Here is a 23,077-nt window from a genome sequence, read left to right as displayed (position 1 = left end):
GGGCGCACTGTGCATGGGAGGGGGTTTGTAATGTTGTTACAAATATTATTTCTATTAAATAGGCTTTGCTTTGCGTTTTAATTAACGTGGGATTATTTCTTGTACCAACTTTTTTTTTTTTTTTTTCAATAAAACGCACCATCAGTTCAATAGAAGTGGAAATGCTTCTAGGTTAGATATATAGACAGCACATGGAATATATGGTCTTCCCTGAATACCTGGTGGTGTGAAGCCAAATATGGTGTCTTAAAGCTGCATTCTCTTTGCTGGCCACCAGGGGGCGACTCCTCTCTGGTTGTATAGAAGTCTATGAGAAAATGGTCCTACTTCTCTCTTGATGTATTAAACTTGAGTTTATGGTCTCAATCTGTTTGTTTCAACAGATTCCATTTAGAGTCCAACAGACGCTTGTGTTCATCAGATCCACCTGTTGCTCCTCCACAGTCCAAATATGGTCACTTCCTTCACTGGTTGTTAAAATCCAAGATGGCGACGGCCAAAATGCCAAACTTGAGGTTTGAAAACCTTAGTCAACAAACCAACGGTTGACGTCACCATGACGACGTCCTCTTCATAGATACAGTCTGTGTTGAATACATGTAGGCTTTGCTGCTGATATGTCAAGATTTTACTAAAACATTATTCACTTATTCTTTCATTGACTCATTGATTCATTAATATGCAATAACAAAATCAATAATCTGTGCAATATTTGATATCCTATTTCATATGCACAACAATGTGAACTGAACCACTCAGTCTTGTCTGTGTTTATATTTTGTATATTTCGTTTATTCCTGTTTACTTATTGATTATGTTCCGTTCTTCTGTACTCCTCTGTACCCGCCATGAGGTAAGAGCAGCCAGTCAATAAGTAGCTAGTTATTAATGGTTAATTCTGAGGAGAGTTTGTCTTATAAAGGTTCACCATTTAAAAAAAAAACATGTGGATATGTGTTGTTATGCGTACAATATGACTTTATTGTAAGCAATGCAATCATTTTCATTCTGTGGAGTAATATAAAGCAGAACAGGAAGTGGTTGCTTGGGGGCTGAATCTCGTCAGCCCTCTTTAGTTCCTTCCTTCCTGCAGCGTCACCAGCATATAAAAACCTCTCACCTGCCTGCAGAGCTTTGTAGCAGAGGGAACAGCCACCTGAAGACAGCCAAGATGGTGAGTGCTTCGTAGGACTTCACTCTTCACGTGACAAAGATCTCTCATTATGTACTTTATATGAAGCTCAGACAAGAACTTATGCTCTTATGATCCAGCTTTAATGTTTCATGTGCTACCTTTCTTTTCTAAATGCACAAACGGGAGATGCTGTAAGTCTTGCTGTTTGGCTTTCTTTACACATTAAAATATACTGGTTGAATAATAATAACTAAGCTATTGCTATTGTTTTATCTACCAAAAATCTTGTCAGTCATTAACTTTCATTCCAGAGGGACGTATATAATTATTTTCACTTCTCACAGTGATAAAGGTCAAACCCAAAGCAGAGCAACACATTTAAGATGTCCTATTATTCTTCCAACAATAAAATCTAAATAAGCCTGAACCTCTTTGACCCCCTTGACACGTGCATGTATTATAATGTGTAATATGGTTTGGGATGCTGCACAGGCTCCTAAATAGTTAGGATGACTCAAATCCCCACGTGGATTAATAAAGTGTAACTTCACTTAATTATTCTCCAACACTGAGCAGTTGATGATAAGCCAATATTGATCTGAGATTAGACCTAAGACAGGCCTGAATGAATATAGACTGAGGTATCATTGGGGGGGTGTTGGAGTTCATGTGTAACTCTAATCAGGCGACGCCAAACTTATGATAGGAAGGGCAGTGGTGAATTATTGATCAGGTGAATGAATGAAGTGAGTTTAGTGAAAACATACTGTAGCAAAACTTTCAAATATATGTTTGGTGTGTTATCAGGTTTGCTAGTTTGTTATTAGTTTTCTTTTTATAGAGGAACAAACACTCCCATAGCATAGTTCATATCTATCTAGTGTTGCAGAAGGTCCGTGTATGGGTGTGTTTTTATGGTTTTATTGTCTCGATATGACGACCACATGTCTGGGAACAAATGCAGCGCTTCTTGTTGGAGACTTTTACAGCCGTGGACACAGTTCCACCCTGGTTGATCATCAACACGACAACACCTGTGATCATCAGTTTGGAGTTCCCTGAACACACCATCGGTTCTGTTTGTCCCCAAAGTAAATGATTTGCTGTGAAATATGTTCGGAGTGAAACTGATATCCTGTATGTGTGCTCGCTGTAGTCCACTAAGCATACAGTATAATAGACATACATTTTACTGCAAAAGGATGAACATGAGCATCAGAGCAGATTGATCCAAACTTTACTCAAATACCAAAGGCAACTAGAAATGCAAATGTTCCCCTTGTAAAAGTTTATAAAAAAGCACATTCAAATCTAAGGTAATTTTAGATTAGACTCATCCGTCTAAATCAGATCACATATGCTTTTTTTGTTATTTCCCACAGAAAGTCAAGGACATGACAATCAAGGAGGGGAAGGAGTTCAAGATCCGCATCAAGCCCAAGGACGACTGCAGCTCGTAAGTTGTCGAGATTGGAGTCGTCAGTTTCATCTAGTTGTCATTGCGCCAATTTTTGACATCTGTGTTTCTGCCGTAGCTTCGCCATCAACATCGGTCACGACGCCGAGAACATTGCGTTGCACTTTAACCCCCGCTTTGACTGCGGCGGTGACACCAACACCATCGTCTTCAATTCCTTGTCTGGAGGAAACTGGGGGGACGAGCATCGTGAGGGAAACTTTCCCTTCTCACGTGGGGAGGAATGCAAGGTGAGTTGGGAGGCGATGGGAGACTGTGGGAGACGTTGGGAGGCGATGGGAGACTCTGGGAGAAGATGGGAGACTGTGGGAGACGTTGGGAGACGATGGGAGAAGATGCAAGACGATGGGAGACTGTGGGAGATGATGGAAGATTGTGGGAGACTGTGGGAGAAGATGGGAGACGATGGGAGACAATGGGAGACTGTGGGAGAAGATAGGAAACTGTGGGAGACGATGGGAGATGATGAGAGATGATGGGAGACTGTGGGAGAATATGGGAGATGATGGGAGACTGTGGGAGAAGATGGGAGATGATGGGAGACGATGGGAGACTGGGGAGATGATGGGAGACGATGGGAGATTGTGGGAGATGATGGGAGACGATGGGAGAATATGGGAGATGATGGGAGACTGTGGGAGACGATGGGAGACTGTGGGAGATGATGGGAGACGATGGGAGATGATGGGAGAATATGGGAGATGATGGGAGACTGTGGGAGAAGATGGGAGACGATGGGAGGCGATGGGAGACCGTAGAAGATGAGAGATGACGCCACTTTACGCCGCTTTATGCCGCTTTACGCCGCTTTACGCCGCTTTACGCCGCTTTACGCCGCTTTACGCCGATACCAATGCTAGTTAGCTACTAAGATTACTTTAACACAGCTGTAAAGTTGACATTGAATTATGAAGCTAACTTTGTTAGCAGCTTCACACCAGAATCCACATGGATCCAGATCCAGTAAGGGTGATGCTCTGGGTGCCGCTCTGCCACTTGTGTTCAGATCAGATCCAGAAACGAGTAAAAGTGTTGCACCTTACATTATTTGGATATTTTTTTATCACATTCTGCAGCAACTAAAATGGTAAATTTCAGCAGCAACGTCAGCAGAGCTTTTAATGAATGAAGTTGCGTTCTGACAACTTAATTGTTGTTTAACGACGGCTGACAGTTTCTGTCTCTGGTTATAGTTCACACATGGGCTGCCGCCAAAGTACTTCAGCTGTAGTCATTCGGCTCAAGCTCAAATTGCGTGATGTCTTTCACCATAAGGAGACGGTTATTGCTGGTGTCTTGTATCTGTGCTGAAACACAGTTGAGTCAACAGATGCTGAGCCTTCCAATCACAAGGGAGTTAATAGGCTCATAAAAGTTACCAGCCGCTGAGAGAGATAGATTATCTCTTCACACACATGCCCTCTTATCTTGTTTTACACTATGACACTAACTGAAACTGTTCCCTCTTTGTCTTCAGTTCTACGTCACCTTCGACTACGACCACTTCCACATCCGGCTGCCCGACGACTCCATGCTCCACTTCCCCAACCGGCTGGGAGACGTCAAGTACAAGTACTTCGACGTGAGCGGCGACGCAAGGATCGTCGGTATCAAGATCAAGTAGACTCACTGACCAGGCCTAGGTATCTTCTCTGCTTCATGGGGAAGTACTGGTGTTGTAATATGAGGAGATGTCCTGCAGAGGGTGCCACAGCACACATCATCTCACTGTCTCACAAGTCACACTGGGTTTGTTAATAAATGCTGTGAAAACTAGCGTGTCCGTCTTTATATCTCGCTCACTGACACACAAAGACAACTGGACCCCCGACGACGATTTTGAATCCACTCATGAGGTTTCTCTTTAACTCCACATGCAACATTCTTGAAACAGACATTATATATTAGAAACACAGGGACTATTAACAGCTCTATCTGAAATATTCACCTTCACATACAACCCTAACTGTGACACCAGACACATGTCTAACTCTAAGCAGTTACATAAACATTTAAGCAGGTTTCAGTCCCACTTCAGGACGGTATTTGCAACAACACATAATTAAAACAGTTAATACCAGAAAAAGCCACTGAAGTCTATCCATCCATCCATTGTCTTCCGCTTATCCGGGGCCGGGTCGCAGAGGCAGCTGCATCAGCAGGGACGCCCAGACTTCTCTCTCCCCGGACACTTCCCCTAGCTCCTCCGGGACGACCCCAAGACGTTCCCAGGCCAGCCGGGTGACATAGTCACTCCAGCGTGTCCTGGTCTTCCTCGGGGTCTCCTCCCGGTGGGGCATGCCTGGAACACCTCCCGAGGGAGGCGTCCAGGGGGCATCCGATACAGATGCCCGAGCCACCTCAACTGGCTCCTCTCGATGTGGATGAGCAGCGCCTCTACACTGAAGTCTAATCATATTTAAATGCATGCTTAAACAGAAGGGCGACAAAACTGCACCACATTGGAAAACTGCCATGTGAAAAAAAAAATGAAGGAAAAAGCAGTAAGATACAAAGTGATCATAAATGTGTAGAGACTGAACTGACAGGAAACAAAGACCGTATTTTACAAGTCAATGTCGTCATGGTGATGTCACCGTTGGTTTGTGGTCTACAGTTTTGAAACCTCCAGTTCAGCATTCTATCTGTCGCCATCTTGGATTCTTGCAATCAGTGAAGGAAGTGACCATATTTGGACTGCGGAGGAGTGACAGGTGGAGCTGATGAACACAAGCGGCAGAGCGGCACCCCGAGCAGCACCCTTACTGGATCTGGATCCATGTGGATTCTGGTGTGAAGCTGCTAAGAAAGTTAGCTTCATGATTCAAGGTCAACTTTACAGCGTAGTGTTAAAGTACGTTTACAAGTGTTCGAGTCATCTTAGTAGCTAACTAGCATTGGTAGCATGGCAGCAGTGGCGACGTAGCGGTGGTGATGAGCAGTGGTGGCAACCTATTAATCACGATGGAAAACTGAAGGTCCAGATACACTGAAGGAGATGAGAAACGAAGCACCTTTCCTCAGCTCTTATCACTGCTGCCACTTAGACTCTTCCGGGTCGATCCATCAGTTAGGAAGCTTCCACATTAATAAACTTAGCTTCATAATTCAAGGTCAACTTTACAGCTAAGTGTTAAAGTCGTCTTAGTAGCTAACTGGCATTGGTAACATGGTGGCGACCTGTCAATCAGCAGGTAGCCCCGACCCCCAAAGGATCCCCTGCTTTCTGGTCTGGTGGACTCTAAATGGACCATAATGTACTAAATGAACATCATGCTGGATTGAAGAAGACTTGAAACTAGAGATTGAGACCATAAACTCATGTTTACAATGTTTACTGAGATAATACATCAAGAGAGAAGTAGGACCATTTTCTCATAGACTTCTATACAACCAGAGAGGAGTCGCCCCCTGGTGGCCAGCAGGGAGAAGTAGGACCATTTTCTCATAGACTTCTATACAACCAGAGAGGAGTCGCCCCCTGGTGGCCAGCAAAGAGAATGACAATTTAAGGCATTCCGTGCCTTCACTTCTCAGAACCGGAGGTTGTCGCCTGTAAAGACAGAATAATATAATAGAGGAAAAAACAGTAGAATGCACATGCAAGGTAACCTGACTCTCGCCAGATTAACTTCGTTCCGCCTAGCTCCACTCATCCATCTGCGATCGCTCCATTGGAGAGGTGTTTCAGAAGGCTGGGCCTTATCAAAAATCCTTGCATATGATTGGATAAGACACTTGTCCGTCATCTTTATTGACGTGCTACTTCAACCACTCACATCGAAGCCAACCCGTGACGCTGATGAGAGCGACGCAGGGAAAATCAAAACAGAACAGCCGACATCTTGGATAGCAGCAGTGCAATCAACAACACAACAACACGGATGAAATAGCAGCATCAATGTTGACGCTTGCTTCCTCGATGCGAGCCGCCATTGTTGTCTGAATCATAACAGTCTCAGAGTCGCTCTATCTATGAAACTCCCGCCCTGCGTCCTGATTGGCTCATCCATAAAATCTGGTGCCGAAATCACTCCCAACGGAAGCGATCCTAGATGGATGAGTGGAGCTAGGCGGAACGAAATTCATCTGGCGAGAGTCAGGTTACATACAAGGTGAGATGAAGTTCATTCTTGCAGAAACAATTTGCAGTAAGACTCAAAGTATCTGTGTCTGGCGGCTGAGGAATGTGACATGGTGCAACGACATTCCCTTTGTGTGTGTGTGTGTGTGAGGTGTATGGTAAATGAAAAACTGAAGCAGTTCTTTACATTTGATTCCATCTTGAGAGTAGCGAAGCAACTATGATGAACTCTTGTCAGCAGAAAAACTTTTTCCATCTTATAAGGACTCATCTGAACCAAAATATCAGCAGCTGAAAGATCTCCTCAGACATTTGTCATAATGATATCATCAATGTGCAGAAAGCAATACATATATATATATATATCACATATCATGACCCATTTCCACCCCCCAAAGAAAAAAACAAAACAAAACAAACAAACAAAAAAATTGCACTTCTATGTTCTTACTTAAAGTACTTTGACCATAGCACTGTTGTACTTAAGATATCCTTGCTGAACAGCTACTACTTTACTCAGATGAGGACCGAACACTTGTTTCTATTTTGTCGCTCTTACTTTATCGGCAACGATATGTTGTTGTTCAACAAATGTACTTATTGTAAGTCGCTTTGGACAAAAGCGTCTGCTAAATGCCCTAAATGTAAAATGTAAATATTTTCGGCGCATATTCATATAGTGATCTGAAAGAGTTAAAAAGGCATTTTTCATTTCAGCTTGACTTAAACAACTCTGGTTAACACAACTTGTTTGCAGCTACGTCAGATTAAAACGTTCCACTTTTCTACAAAAAAACAAACCAAAAAGTCTTCTCTTAGGCTGTCGACAGCATTTTCTCGCAGCTCAGTGATCATTTATTCGTCCACTAAAGGTCCTGCAGCGGCGTTGTCACTGCTGACCCGGGGTCAGCCCTGCTCGAGCCCACAGACTGACCTTTCTGGGCCAAGTAATCCTTATAGTTCCGGGTCAGCAGGGTGTAAAGGAACGGGTTGATGCAGCTGTTACCATAGGTCAGACACGTGACAAAGAAGTTCACATAGTTGTGAGCAGCCGGAGACAAGGCCCTGAGGGACTCCGGAGAGAACAGTTTGGCTAGCTGCCAGCCCCAGAATGGCAGGAAACAAGCCCAGTAGGCCACTATGATGCTGAAGATCATGGATACCACTTTTTGTTTGAGTCCTCTCCTCCGGGCCGACCGGCTGCTGCCTCCTAAGCTAGCCTGCATCGCCCAGTAGCGGCTCGCTAGCCCGACATACAGCCCAACGATGACCAGTCCAGGAACTAAAACACTCGTAAGAAACAGGACCGTGATGTAAGCTTTGAAGGCCTCAGGGGTCCAGGTAGGGAAGCAGATCCTCTTCACCAGACCAGCCGCTGTCGGTTTGCCCTCCCTGAGTCGGATCATCACCATCATGGGAAGTGTTAGCATGAAGGACAACCCCCAGACAACTGCCGCCACCAGCCGCCGCCTGCGGGACGAGGATTTGTGGGCGCTGAAGGGCCTCGCCACGGCGCGGTAGCGCTCCAGGCTCATGGCGACCAAGATGAAGACGCTGGCGTGCATGGTGAGGAGGTCGAGACTCAGCAGGATGCGACAGCCAGCCTCGCCAAACAGCCAGTCGTGGGCGAAGTAGGTGCAGACGACGAAGGGGATGGTGGAGAGGTAGAGCAGGTCCGCCAGCGCCAGATTAATGATGTAGACGTACATGGAACCTGTCCGCCGCAATGCGGCTGAGCGGGTAACGATGAGCGTGTACGTGTTGCCTACCACGCCCAAGGCGCACATGACCATCAGCGTGGCGCCGAGCAGCGATGTCACCCAAAGGCCCCCACTGCCTCCGCCACTCCCCTGGGAGCCTCCGCGTCCAACACCTGGGCTCAGTGCCAGTCCCAGCTGGGGAGTCACGGTGGCGTTAGGAGTGCAGTTCATCGCAGAGTTCGAAGGTCAGAGGTCAGCCAATACGGGACGGTAAATGAGAAAGTTTTAAACCTGTCTGTACAAACATTTCATGCTGTGATGTGAAGCACCGATCGAAGACGGCTGCCGATCGTGAAGTCGCTCGTTCTTGAAAATAAGTCTGACACAATCTAGGTGACATCGTTTGTCAGAACTCCTCATCGTATTTTGTTCAAACCTGCAAATTGTCAGAGCTTTAATGGTTTTAAAAGGTGACGACTGTATTAATCCACAGAGAAAGTCGACTGGTACCTGCAGCTCGAAGGGCCAGAAGCTCTGGAGCCATGATCCCAGATTCTCCAGACGAATCAGGATTCTGCCTTTCGATGAACCGCATCCACTGTGACGAATCATCAGCTGAACTACATCCAGTCAAAACCTGTCTTCTCTTTTCCAGATCTCTAGCTGCATGGAGAACCCTACGTGGTAGAGATCCCTGCTTCATCCAGACCATCCGTATTGTTTCTGCCCCGTCGCTCCTTTAAAGCTCCGTTAACAGTTTAATGAGCTTTGTATCCACTTGAAGACTGTTGTGTTATTTGGGGTTTTCCTGGTCTCCCTCCCTTGTCTTCTCTCCTCCGTCCTCCCTCTTTCTCACCTCTGCCCTCCCTCTTTCTCACCTCTGCCCTCCCTCTTTCTCACCTCCGTCCTCCCTCATTCTCACCAGGGTGACAAACTAGCAGGGCCTATAGATTTATGAGGCGTTCCTCTCGAGGCCTCTCATCTTCGGAGGTTTAGACTCTCAGAAATCGATGCTTTTTGTGGTCTTTTTGAGTCAATCTAATGACTGTCAACTATCACTGATATCTACTACGCTGAGTGTAGTAGAGATTAGATAATAAACGATTTTATTGCAGACTGTGATAAAAACAACAACACTCACAATAAGTTGATCGTAGTGAATTTCCATCATCGGTTTAATCTTAAATATCATCAGTAGTGAGTTGAAAAAGCTGTTGGGCTCACCATCATGGCAGAGTAGAGAGAGACATTTCATTTTCTTTATTATAATTTATCATGTATTTATGCAGGGAGACAATATGGTTTATCATCATCATATTTAAGATGATGATTTTCACCCAAAAAAGAGGTTTTAACTGTGACACAATACAAAATATTTGCTTCTTAACAAACATGTAATGTCATACCAGGGTGTTTTAGTGCCATTTGAAAAGTTTTAAGCATATTATTTTGGCCAGAATAATCATGTCACATGAAATCAACCGTCACCTCCAACTTTTGTGTTAATATGTATTCCTTCATTATTAAATGAATAATATAAAACAAGAAATCACTGGCCATGAACGCCAACACCTGCGTACATAAGAGAGGAGCCTATGTATTAATTAGAGCTATTTTTAGAGGTATAACCTCTGTATTTGTCTCCTTTTTGCTGAAATCTTGTAAAAACTTAACGCACCTGTTTTATCTGTGAATTATAAGAAGGATCAAAGAATCTAAGTTTCTGATCATTTTACTTAAATTTATATTTAACTTCACAGTGCAGAAAGTCATTATTACATGTACAGTTTATATATTTTGTTTTTTATCAGAACCTAGTTTTGGAAGTTTGAGGAGTGTGAAAATATACAGTAAGCAACTATTTTGTTAAATTATTTACTGATTTCGTGCACAAATCTGTACATAATTTGCTCGACAACTTCCAGAGGAAATATTTTTATTCAATATTTTCATGTGGTAAGTCAGTCAGCCATGCTCAAGCATAGAAAAACCTTAAAAAGACACAATCAATACTGAATTTGAGAACCTCTTTTGCCAAAAAACAGAGGAGGAAAAGAGCAAAAATGCCACTTAAATATATCAATTGTTTTTTTTTATCTAAAAAATAGGAACTGAAATTTTGTTTGTTTTAACAAAGACGTGTACGTGGTCTGAACACGGAGGCGCTGTTACCGCATGTAACTGCTGCTTACAGCTTTTCTGTCCAGATTCATCTGCAAACCTCCTTTTTTGTCTTTCAACTACATCTTTGACAGATCTATTAAGATACAAAAAAGAAAATACAAAAATGACGTTTAATCCATGATGAAAACTGCATGTAGTCTGTCTGAAGCACGACAAGCACAGGAGGCAGCTGGAGCACACCAACTGGATATAAAAGTACTTTAGTCGTGAGAGGAGTTAAAAGGTTTAGATAAAAAGGAGGATAAATCTAATTTGAGAAAAAGGGAAAATAATTCTGAATCCACTCCAGACCCAACATCATCATCATCACCTCCTCCTCACACTATTGAATATCAAATAAACCTAGAAATTACCAAGATAAAAAAAATAAACCCACATTCCCGTAGTTGGTTAACATGGTTTACAGGGATCATAAAGTCCAAAGACAAATATGTTACAGCGACTGCAGGACAAAGACATATTAGTAATTATTTTGTCCCAATCATGTTTTTAATGTAATAATCCAGATTGCTTCGGTCCTCTTGTTTGCACATCTGACTTAAACCATTCTGACCATGAGCGATGAAGGTGAAAGTTTGGTGCGATGGAAGAACTGGTCCTGGGTCAGATTGGTGAGGCCTCTGGTCCATCAATGCCTGTGCTTGAACAAGGCTTCCACTTAAATAAAGATCAAAGTCCATAGTAAGAAAAATGTTCTTTAAGCAGGCAAATCATTGTTTATGTCATGTCAACTTTACAGCGTAGTGTTAAAGTACGTTTACAAGTGTTCACGTCATCTTAGTAGCTAACTAGCATTGGTAGCATGGCAGCAGTGGCGACGTAGCGGTGGCGATGAGCAGCGGTGGCGATGAGCAGCGGTGGCAACCTATTAATCACGATGGAAAACTGAAGGTCCAGATACACTGAAGGAGATGAGAAACGAAGCACCTTTCCTCAGCTCTTATCACTGCTGCCACTTAGACTCTTCCGGGTCGATCCATCAGTTAGGAAGCTTCCAAAGCCTTTAGGGTTTACCCTAACCCTAACCCTAGTCCCAAATGAGCATGTTAATGTGTTGTACATATATTTAACCACAGTTACTAACACTGCAACCTCAGAAAGCCACCGCCTCAGTCGAGTGCACTTTATTCACCCTCGGCCAGTTTATGATGTTTAGTGTAAATTCATTGCTGTGGATCAGTATTGAGTCCTGGTCCCCTGTGGAGCAGATTTGCTGTGAGGTCTTAAAAACAGCCACTTACAAAAGAAGTAACCAGCAGCTCATCATAAAGGCTTATACATGTCTAAGTGCCCATAAGAAGCTCTGAACTCTTACTTGTGTACTCCTGAGGGGACATCGTGGCGTTCATGATATCGTTGAAGTGTTTCAGCCAATCCTGCTGGTCGCTCTCCGACTCACACGTAAACAGGAAGCTGCGCTCCGGCGTCTCTATGGTGATGCCGTGTTGCCAGGCGCCGTTGCAGTGGGTTCCAGCCGGCAGGCCGGGGGAGGCACTGTAGCCGTGGTCCTTGTTCCCCAGGAACACCTCGCCCTTGGCGAAGGCGTCCTTCAAAGAGAATGATGGAAAATGAAAAAAAAACTGTTTTTATTTTCTTATTTTCTCAGATCAGCTGCTTTCATTCACAACCCAACAACCACATTACATGTGGCCCAGTGGCCTAACGGATAAGGCATCAGCCTCCGGAGCTGGGGATTGTGGGTTCAAGTCCCACCTGGGTCGTGTAGTTCAGAGTTCTTTGAGTGATGTATAGAAGTTAAAATGTGATTGTGGTGGTATGTAGATGAATAACTCACAATGTTGTTAGTGGTGATGTGTTGATTTCGGGCTATAAACTTAATTGATTCAAAATTTGAATCTCAACGATATAAATTAAGATTTCGAAAAAAAAAAAAAATGTTAGCTTTTACTTAATCAGCAATAATATGTTGTGGTTTCTTTCTTTTGACAAATGTACTTATTGTAAGTCGCTTTGGACAAAAGTGTCTGCGAAATGCCTTAAATGTAAACAATCATATGAGAAATATGAACCAAATCCTCACAAGTTTGGAACTTTGGCTTAGAAAATATCTTCTCAGCAACTGTTGAGCAAATCTGATGTGTTCACAACGTTCATTCTGATATCTGTGAATTCATAGGATCAAATATGAACAAGAGCCTAGAGCCTTAAGGTTTATCAGTCAGCTGATTTAATCACCGATATCAGCAGATATATCAGTATCGTAACGCTGGCCGATATGCTCGATTATAAAACAAGAATGCTAGCACAATTCAGATAATAATAATAATAATAATAATAATAATAATAATAATAATAATAATAATAATGGATTGGATTTGTATGGCGCTCTGACAGGGTTCCAGGTTCTATTCATTCACACACAGTCATACACATTCACACGAGGCAAGCTGGGTGAAGTGACTTGCCCAAGGACACAACGACCATGACACAGAGTGGGGATCGAGCCGCCGACCTTCCTAACATTGGCCAACCCGCTCTATCACCTGAGCCACAGTCGCCTCAAATATGATGTCATTACATAGTTTGGCCAGCAGAGAGAAATAAAACACCACGGGGAACAACGAAATACATGAAGATTAAAATAAATAAGAAATGAAAACAATCAAACGTGCAGACAACTCAGGATGTGGTTTCTGATAAAAGTCTGTTTTTAGAAGAGACTTAATACAAGACAGTGACACTGATATACTGTGTATATATACAAATATATGCATTCCTTCAACATAGGATTTCCCTCCATAATATGGGAATCAATCCCCAAGTCTCGAATGATTTCCAATGTGTTTGTCCTCGTGTAAATTCTATTTTGGACCTTTAGGCTGAAGTTTAACTAACATCTACACAACGTCCCTCAAACTATATCTCATGAAGCGTCGCTTCTCTGGCTGAAACATGACTCAGCAGTTCAGCGTTGACAGCAGCGTGTGAACGCCTCCACGCACAGAGCTACATTGTATATGCGACACCAAACGTGCATATTTCAGTCATTATACAAGTGATCACATTACTCTCAGCTTTGAGCTTCCTCCACTTATTCCCCGTCCTCCCTCCTCTTCACCAGACTTCCTCTTCCTTTCATCTCCTCCTCGTCTGACTCTCGGCGTCTCGTCACCTACAATCGTTGCTCCTCTCCACCCGACTGTTGCATCATCAACGCTGAGCTAATCTCACTCCGCTATCTGATGTGTGTTTAACTAGGTCTGGTAACCTGATGTGTGTTTATCCCTGGTATCCAGGTCTGTCTGACTGTCTGACTGTCTGACTGACATTTGATGTGCATTGTTTCTCGAATCGTAATACAAATCGGATCGGCATTGAAGTATCGTGATGAAATGGAATGGCAACAAAAGCATATCCAAGCCTGAATAAACCCTCCTCCTCCTCCTCGGTGGATATTTTGGACTTTTCAGGACATTAATGATTGGTTGCTAGTGATCAATAAACAATCAAGGATCAACTGAATTTGTGTAAAGACGACGTACCAGCGGGTCTTTGAAGTACGAGAGTCTCCTCTGGTCCAGAGAGAACCAGCGTTTCTTGAAGCCTTCCGTTTGCTGCAAAGACAGACAGGTAGACAGAGACACCAAGAAACAGCTTAACTTGGCTATCTGGGTCTGAAATTAAAAAGTTATTCACAAATATGATCATAGAATATAACTTCTCAAAATAAAATAGTTATTAATTGTTAGTTAACTTAACTTCCGCTAAAGCTTCCAATGACTGCGGTTATATTTTATGATGTCAATAGATTTTGTGTTATTAAAATAGTAAGTAGCAAAAGTAAATAGTATTATAATAATCCATCCATCGTCTCTCTTAAGTGTCCTGAGATGACTTCTGTTGTGATATAACACTATAAATAAAATTGAATTGAATGTCTCTGTGTGTGCATCACTCACCCGAGGACCCGTCTTCTCCATGAATCCTTCCTTCAGAAAGTTCCGGGTCAGTTTGGGGACCAGCTGAAAACAACGAGGACCAGCTGATGAGGATCCAGAAGGTTTCTGTGCTGGATGTGGTGGATGTGGACTCACCTCAGAGTCTGTAGCTCCGGGGAACGCCACCTTCAGGTAGTGGAGCTGAACGGCTCGGATGGTGTTGAACCAGTCCACGATCTCCTGATGGAGACGGGAGGGAGGAAGTTAGTCCTGGGGTAACTTTGTAAATAACAATGTTATCACATCATTGATCGTCTTAATCATCAAAAATAATACAACTATTATACTACTATTACTATTTATATTGTAAACAAATATATAGTAGTAAATATTCATAGAATGTATGATTGCATGAAGGTGGATCTCTGGAAGCCCGAAGAGTGGGGGAAAAAAATTAGCTTATCCATTTTCTTCTTCATGACTGGAAAACAGGTTAAAAACCCACCATTTCAGTAATTATTTTATCTGTGCTGAACTGGGGGGAACGTTTGGGCAATACTTATTACAGCCACAAGAGGCTGACGTGCACCACTTGTTTTTGTTTTAAACAGGATTCCAGGTGAGTTTTGATTTCTTTATGCACCTTTAACATACATATATTTGTTGTCTTAGAAAGTTATATATACACTGTATATCAGAGTTCTTGTTCAATGTGTTCTGGCCAAGGACCCCCAAGGCTTATAGACCGGGTGGAGAGACCCTCAATGGGAACAAGTCAGAGCGAGGCAGAGTGAGGCAGACCTTGCCGCTGTCGTGGTAGACGAAGATGTTGCGGGTGCTGTAGTCTTTGAGGTAGGTGATCTGAAGACCGTTGGGGTTTCCAATCTTCTCTGGCTGGAAGGTGGCATTGATGCTGTCCACCTTGATCACTGCTTTGGGCTCCTTAGCCTGGGGGACAGGGAGGAGGAGGGGGGGTTGGGAAGGAAGGAGGAGGAGAGGAGTAAGTATAAGTGGACATCGTCATGGTGACGTCCCCCGTTGGTTGGTGGGTTTGAAACCTAGAGTTCCCCATTTTGTCCGTCACCGTCTTGGATTCTTGCAACCAGTGAAGGAAGTGACCATATTTGGACTGTGGAGGAGCAACAGGTGGATCTGATGAACACAAGAGGCAGATCCGCACCACGACTAGCAACCTCACTGGATCTGGATCCATCTGGATTCTGATGTGAAGCTGCTAACAAAGTTAGCTTCATGATTCAAGGTCAGCTTTACAGTTAAGTGTTAATTTTAGTGGCTAACTAGCATTGGTAGTGACCTGTCAATCAGCAGGTAAGCCCCGCCCCCTAAAGCATCCCCTGCTTTCTGGTCTGGTGGACTCTAAATGGACCATAATGTACTAAATGAACATCATGCTGGATTGAAGAAGACTTGAAACTAGAGATTGAGACCATAAACTCATGTTTACAATGTTTACTGAGATAATACATCAAGAGAGAAGTAGGACCATTTTCTCATAGACTTCTATACAACCAGAGAGGAGTCGCCCCCTGGTGGCCAGCAGAGAGAAGTAGGACCATTTTCTCATAGACTTCTATACAACCAGAGAGGAGTCTCCCCCCGGTGGCCAGCAGAGAGAAGTAGGACCATTTTCTCATAGACTTCTATGCAACCAGAGAGGAGTCGCCCCCTGGTGGCCAGCAGAGAGAAGTAGGACCATTTTCTCATAGACTTCTATACAACCAGAGAGGAGTCGCCCCCTGGTGGCCAGCAGAGAGAAGTAGGACCATTTTCTCATAGACTTCTATACAAGCAGAGAGGAGTCGCCCCCTGGTGGCCAGCAGAGAGAAGTAGGACCATTTTCTCATAGACTTCTATACAACCAGAGAGGAGTTGCCCCCTGGTGGCCAGCAGAGAGAAGTAGGACCATTTTCTCATAGACTTCTATACAACCAGAGAGGAGTCGCCCCCCGGTGGCCAGCAGAGAGAATGACAGCTTTAAGGACCTTCAGCGTGGGCTTCACTGTTCTGAACTGAAGGTTGCCGTCTGGTTTCACCTTGATCCTTTTTTCATTTTAGATCTAATGATGAACAAGTTAAATTCTTGAACACAGAATTAATGATTTCATTGCTTCGATCATCATGTGAATCAACTGTTTTCTGCCGTTTCACCAGAGAAAAAGTTCTCCAAGTCTCAGGGCCACATTTTGTTGCTCTTTCTTACCATGAAAATAATATCTAGAGCATTATCTCCACATCACTGCTAACCAGCGACACTAATCCCGGCAAACGTGGAAGCTGCTCTTTCATCTGTCCCGATTTGAATTTAAAGAGGAACCTGAACATGAAACTGATTACAGTTCAGCTCGTATGTCAGTCTGCCAGCATGAAAAAGCAGCAGGGGAAAGTGAGATGGAATCAGGTCTGAAACCCAACCAGCTCAACGGCTTTAAAAGTCTGAGTGACACTTTCCCTTTCAGTGCCGCCGCGAAGGATGTTTTTGTTTTGCTGCTCGCTGTAGCCGAGAAGGAGAAGAGAGAGTGGAACATTCATTCAGGATATATATATAACAGGAAAAGCTCTTCTGGAGAACAGGGAGAAAAACATGACACAAAAAAATGAGTGTCACAGTGTTTTTCCCTGTATTTTTTAAATCTATGATTTCCACATCTCCTGAGCTGGTTTACTGAGACAAACAAAGAGCTCCCAGTGCTTCCAACTCTAATTGGTCGGGGTGGCGAGCAGCTTAGTGAGTCGCCGCGGTGACAGGCTGCTGGTTGAGCTTGTCTGCGCGCGCTCAGATGAGGCAGTGAGCAGATCCCTTCTTCTCTACTTAAGGTTGTATGTGATTATAAAGTGTGATGGGCGGAGGGGGTGGGGGGGGGGTGGGGGGGGTAGTCGTCTCCAGAGTATCTGATGTCTTCCCTAATTAAGGTAATTGTGTCGTGGTCGCATGGCTTTGAACACACACGTATGCGGGTAAGGAAAAGTGTGTGTTCAGCCACCAGAAGTGTAACGAACTGCAGCTGCTTACGTCATACTTGGTGAAATACTTCAGAGTCCCCTCCCTCTCAGAGAGGACAAATCGCCTGCTGAGGAACTGGCCGTTGTCCCGCCCCCTTTTCATCAGCATGCCATCTCGAGTTCCTGCAGAGAAGCAGCAGCCGTCAGAGTGTGTGTAATGTGCGTGTGCATATGTGAGTGTGTGAGCACACACTCACCTTCCTCATATATGAAGTTCTTCCCAGGATCAGAGAACTCCTTCCTCTCGTACTTCGCTCTGATCCACTGCTCCCTCAACGTCCTGAAACCACCAGGAAACCACAATCCTCTGCACCAATCTTACTAAAGCTCAAAGTAGGTGTGTGTGTGTTTGTTTGCTCATGAGTGAGTATGTATGTATGTGTGTATGTATGTGTGTATGTATGTATGTATGTGTGTGTGTGTGTGAGTGAGTGAGTGAGTAAGTGTGTCTGTCTGTCTGCAGCAGCTCTTTTCATGCCTCTCGAGGAGGCTTTGAACTCGTCCACCATCTTCCTGCTTCACATTAACAGAATTCCAAACTTTCCACTCTGGGAGCCGCTCCGTAGCGCTCAGTCCAAGTCAGTACGAGACAGTCCCAGTCAGTATGAGTCAGTACGAGACAGTCTGAGTCAGTATGAGTCAGTACGAGACAGTCCGAGTCAGCCTGAGTCAGGACGAGACAGTATGAGTCAGTACGATTCAGTCCGAGTCAGTATGAGTCAGTACGAGACAGTATGAGTCAGTACGATTCAGTCCGAGTCAGTATGAGTCAGTACGAGACAGTCTGAGTCAGTATGAGTCAGTACGATTCAGTCCGAGTCAGTATGAGTCAGTACGAGACAGTCTGAGTCAGTATGAGTCAGTACGAGACAGTCCGAGTCAGCCTGAGTCAGGACGAGACAGTACGAGTCAGTACGATTCAGTCCGAGACAGTATGAGTCAGTACGATTCAGTCCGAGTCAGTAAGAGTCAGGACGAGACAGTATGAGTCAGTACGATTCAGTCCGAGTCAGTAAGAGTCAGGACGAGACAGTATGAGTCAGTACGATTCAGTCCGAGTCAGTATGAGTCAGTATGAGTCAGTACGAGACAGTCCGAGTCAGCCTGAGTCAGGACGAGACAGTATGAGTCAGTACGATTCAGTCCGAGTCAGTATGAGTCAGTACGAGACAGTCTGAGTCAGTATGAGTCAGTATGAGTCAGTACGAGACAGTCCGAGTCAGCCTGAGTCAGGACGAGACAGTATGAGTCAGTATGATTCAGTCCGAGTCAGTATGAGTCAGTACGAGACAGTATGAGTCAGTACGATTCAGTCCGAGTCAGTATGAGTCAGTACGAGACAGTCTGAGTCAGTATGAGTCAGTACGAGACAGTCCGAGTCAGCCTGAGTCAGGACGAGACAGTATGAGTCAGTACGATTCAGTCCGAGTCAGTAAGAGTCAGGACGAGACAGTATGAGTCAGTACGATTCAGTCCGAGTCAGTAAGAGTCAGGACGAGACAGTATGAGTCAGGACGAGACAGTATGAGTCAGTACGATTCAGTCCGAGTCAGTAAGAGTCAGGACGAGACAGTATGAGTCAGTACGATTCAGTCCGAGTCAGTATGAGTCAGTATGAGTCAGTACGAGACAGTCCGAGTCAGCCTGAGTCAGGACGAGACAGTATGAGTCAGTACGATTCAGTCCGAGTCAGTATGAGTCAGTACGAGTCAGTATGAGTCAGTATGAGTCAGTACGATTCAGTCCGAGTCAGTACGAGTCAGTACGAGTCAGTATGAGTCAGTACGAGACAGTATGAGACAGAACGAGTCAGTATGAGACAGTACAAGACATTCAATATTGCAGACAACAAATGTTGTTCTGAACTTCTCAGACTTGAACACATCGGTGGTCTTACTAGTCACGGACCCATACCAACATTTCATGTGTCTTGTATTATTATCCATAATCATCATCCATAAATCCATATTATCCATCCATCTAAATAGCCTGAGATGTGATCAGAGAGTAAAAACAGTGTTGTACTAACACGTCATATTTACACACACACACACACACACACACACACACACACACACACACACACACACAATACAAAAACAATGTTTAAAACAGGAGATGCTTTTGAGTGTGTGTGTGTGTGTGTGTGTTGCTATGGTTACCCACTGGCAGTCTTTGTGGGTGGGTTTGTAAAAGTAGACGGGAACAGCAGCCTCGTATTGACTCTTCATCAGCTCGTTGCCGTTCTCAGACATGAACTAAGCAAACAGGAAATTACATGATTCAGATCCATAACGTCTCGCTCGTTAGCTGACAGTTTTACACACACATTATATATATATACACACACACATACACACATGAAGCAATCAGAGTTCCTTTCACTAGAACTAAGGGGCCAAGACCCGCTCCTGAAAAACACCCCCACACCATAATCCCCCTCACCAAACTTTACACGTGGCACGATGCAGACAAGTACCGCTGTCACACGCTTTCAATGAACTCTGAGAAATGCAGTGATTTATTCCAAATGGAAACCTTTTCTGGTGAGAGTAACAGGAAGCACATTGTAGAACAGTGAATCTGGCGGTCTCACCTGCACCTCATGGTCCTCCCAGTGGGACAGGCTCAGAGACTTGACCTTGCAGATGTCAGGGATGTTACGGTGGATCCCGGAGCAGGCGAGACAGATGAAGACCCCCAGGGAGGAGCCCCAGTCGGGATCTACAGAGAGGAACACATGGTGGATGGATGACGGACTGTTCAGAACTTTAACAACCAACGGTGAGAAGCTGTCCATCACAACAGTTAATGTACCCAAACATGCTTTTTAAAATCCTCACATTAGATCTGTACTTGGACTTGTTCATCTTCAGGGGGAGTTTGGGCTTCAAGGCAACTCAAAAGCAGCACAAATAAATCCTCCTTTAATAATCTATATCGATAATCTATCTGAGCTTTGATTACACCAGCCTTATTTCCCCGACTCGTTCTACAGGTTTGGCAGAGATCAGAGATCACTGGTGTCTGAGCAGTTCATCTTCCAACACAGCAGATAAGAAAGTGATGTGCTTGGCTGGTTAATACTCTGATTGTTGGTGCCAGATAGCCGGTCCGCACACCGATTGCCTGAGTGCCTCTCCGACGGCGAGGAACGGAGGAATGTTTGCCACGATGTGACCAGAGGGAGTGTTAGAAGCTTTTATTAGTTCAGCCTTCCTTAGATAAACAAGCATCATGAAGATAAAAAGATCACGTCTGGCAGCGATGCAACTAAATCAACGTGCTGCCTCCTGAACGCTGATACCAAACCTGATGGACCTTAGACTGTCATTCTCCCTGCTGGCCACCAGGGGGCGACTCCTCTCTGGTTGTATAGAAGTCTATGAGAAAATGGTCCTACTTCTCTCTGCTGGCCACCAGGCGGTCTCAATTATGGTCTCAATCTCTAGTTTTAAGTCTTCTTCAATCCAGCATGATGTTCATTTAGTACATTATGGTCCATTTAGAGTCCACCAGACCAGAAAGCAGCTCTGCTTAAGGGGGCGGGGCTTACCTGCTGATTGACATGCCGCTACCACGCTAGCAATGCTAGTTAGCTACTACGATGACACTCTTTTACATGAAGAAACAACTTAAGAACCAACTAAAGGGAAGAAGAAGAAATGCACAACATTCCTCTAATATGAGAACAATATGATGTTTCCTTTCCCTCCACCTTAAGTATTGTATAGGATGTGTTGGAGTTAAGGAAGGAAGGACTAGAGAGGAGGCAGGACCTGGGTCGTTGGACTCAAAGCAGAGTCAGGGTGCGTTCTTCTTCTTCAGTCTGCAAGTCCAGACTTGCTGGAAGCTTCTCCACCTCTGGAAACGACTAGGCTTCACCTGGGCTGCTGCCTTCAGGTGCTCCAGGAGAACTCAGCGCTCTGACTTCCTGACTCACCTTCACACGCCTTTAAACTCACAACAAGTAAATGCGCCAACGCGAGCGTCACTTCGCTTCACATTTACATTAAAGAAACGTCCTCCTGCTTCTGGCTGAAATGTTTTAATGTTAACCGTGATGGCACAGGTAAATGTTCCTGACGTCACACCGCAGCGATTCCGAGAGACTAGGTTTGACTTCCCTGTTCGGAACATTTCGGACAGTTAAAAGTATTTTTATTCTTACCTGCTGCGCCGCAATCTGCGCAAGCATCATTTCCAGGGTTCTGCAGGATCTCCCGCAGCGCGCGCGATGCTCGCTCGTTCCCCGACATTTCAGTGTTCAGATTCCTCCTTCCAGAGAGATAGAGAGATAGAGAGAGAGAGAGAGAGAGGGGGGGGGGGGGGGGGGGGTTAAGGCGTGTCTGCCTGGTCTCGACTCCCCCACCTGAGTACCAGGTTGGGGGCAAGTCCGCACAGGTACGCGCCGCGTCAGCAGGCAGCGCAGGTGAGGTGCGCCTCAAACCAACTTCCCTTTTTTCTTCTTCTGCGCTCCTAAAAGCCGGAGCTGACAGCCTTCAGTCGTCCCACCGAAGTCTGGAGCCCGAACACCACAAGCCCGGAATGCGCGTGCGGGAGGAGGGCTCGCGCGCGCGTGTGTGTCCCGGAACAAATTCCGGCACGAGGAAGTAACACGCAGAGGTTGTTGCTTTTCCGCATAACTCGAGATTAGGTCGCCGTGCACGTCGGTTCCCCGCGCCAGGTGTGCAAAGCGTGCACGTCACTTACACTCACCTGTAGGGAGAACTTTGAAGAGCCCTCACACTATTGGAATATATACACACACACACACACACACACACACACACACACACACACACACACACACGGACAGGCTGCTGCTGGTTGTAATTCCATGTTTGGTCAGTAGGAGGCAACGGTTGCACACTCTTCTACCTGTTGGAGGAGCAGGTACAGCTGTGTGTTGCAGGTTTGGCTGTCATCTGTCTGCTAACCATGAAGAAACACGCTGCTGACATCAGCGTCAGCTGTTTGTGTGAAAGCTGTTCCTGTTCATGGATTAGTTTCCTTTGTTTTCTCCCTCTAAACTCTTTAACTTCTGCCATGAGGAGATACGCAGCACCTCCTGCTAGCTGACACCCTCTGATGACTGAAACATAAGAATAACGCAGAAGAAATGTACAGCCCGACAACCATGATATGCGTCACACCAGAATTCACATGGATCCAGATCCAGTAAGGGTGCCGCTCAGGGTGCCACTCTGCTGCTTGCGTTCATCAGATCCACCTGTCGCTCCTCCATAGTCCAAATATGGTCACTTCCTTCTCTGGTTGCAAGAATCCAAAATGCTGAACTGGAGGCTTCAAAACCGTAGTCCACAAACCCAACGGGTGCTGTCACCATGACGACGTCCTCTTCTTATAGACAGTCTGTGGCTGCCACCAAAGTAAGGCTTAATGTGCAACTATAAATAAAGCCAGATGTTCTATAAAATAAACAACACAGGAGCGTATCCAGAACAAACAAGCTTTTTGGCCTTTCACAATAAAAGCCCTAAACACAGGCTAATCTACAATAATATCAATAGGGAACTAAAACTCTGTTGGATCATTTACTGTTGTCACACTGCA

The 23,077-nt window shown here is 44.8% G+C and overlaps 3 protein-coding genes across 3 annotated transcripts; 1 reads left to right on the top strand and 2 right to left on the bottom strand.

Annotated features, from left to right (window-relative positions):
• Window positions 1-1,094: 1,094 nt before the first annotated feature.
• Window positions 1,095-4,388, top strand: lgals2b (lectin, galactoside-binding, soluble, 2b). Its single transcript, XM_084005110.1, has 4 exons — window positions 1,095-1,174; window positions 2,518-2,591; window positions 2,671-2,842; window positions 4,090-4,388. Exons 1-4 carry the CDS (start codon window positions 1,172-1,174, stop codon window positions 4,234-4,236), a joined length of 396 nt encoding a protein of 131 aa, XP_083861236.1. The 5' UTR covers window positions 1,095-1,171; the 3' UTR covers window positions 4,237-4,388.
• Window positions 4,389-7,545: 3,157 nt separating this feature from the next.
• On the bottom strand, window positions 7,546-9,228 carry uts2r4 (urotensin-2 receptor 4). The gene has a single exon (XM_084004864.1). It carries the CDS (start codon window positions 8,625-8,627, stop codon window positions 7,563-7,565), a length of 1,065 nt encoding a protein of 354 aa, XP_083860990.1. The 5' UTR covers window positions 8,628-9,228; the 3' UTR covers window positions 7,546-7,562.
• A 324-nt stretch (window positions 9,229-9,552) lies between these two features.
• Window positions 9,553-22,034, bottom strand: LOC311010391 (arf-GAP with dual PH domain-containing protein 1). Its single transcript, XM_084004863.1, has 11 exons — window positions 21,672-22,034; window positions 20,097-20,224; window positions 19,667-19,758; window positions 17,698-17,780; window positions 17,511-17,623; window positions 15,281-15,427; window positions 14,636-14,719; window positions 14,501-14,563; window positions 14,084-14,155; window positions 11,896-12,127; window positions 9,553-11,237 (listed from the first exon to the last, which is right to left on the bottom strand). Exons 1-11 carry the CDS (start codon window positions 21,757-21,759, stop codon window positions 11,209-11,211), a joined length of 1,131 nt encoding a protein of 376 aa, XP_083860989.1. The 5' UTR covers window positions 21,760-22,034; the 3' UTR covers window positions 9,553-11,208.
• Between the last annotated feature and the right edge of the window lie 1,043 nt (window positions 22,035-23,077).

This window comes from Eutrigla gurnardus (assembly GCF_963514095.1).
Source record: "Eutrigla gurnardus genome assembly, chromosome: 3".
Taxonomy (NCBI): Eukaryota; Metazoa; Chordata; class Actinopteri; order Perciformes; family Triglidae; genus Eutrigla; species Eutrigla gurnardus.
This window is presented reverse-complemented; position numbering and strand designations above follow the sequence as displayed.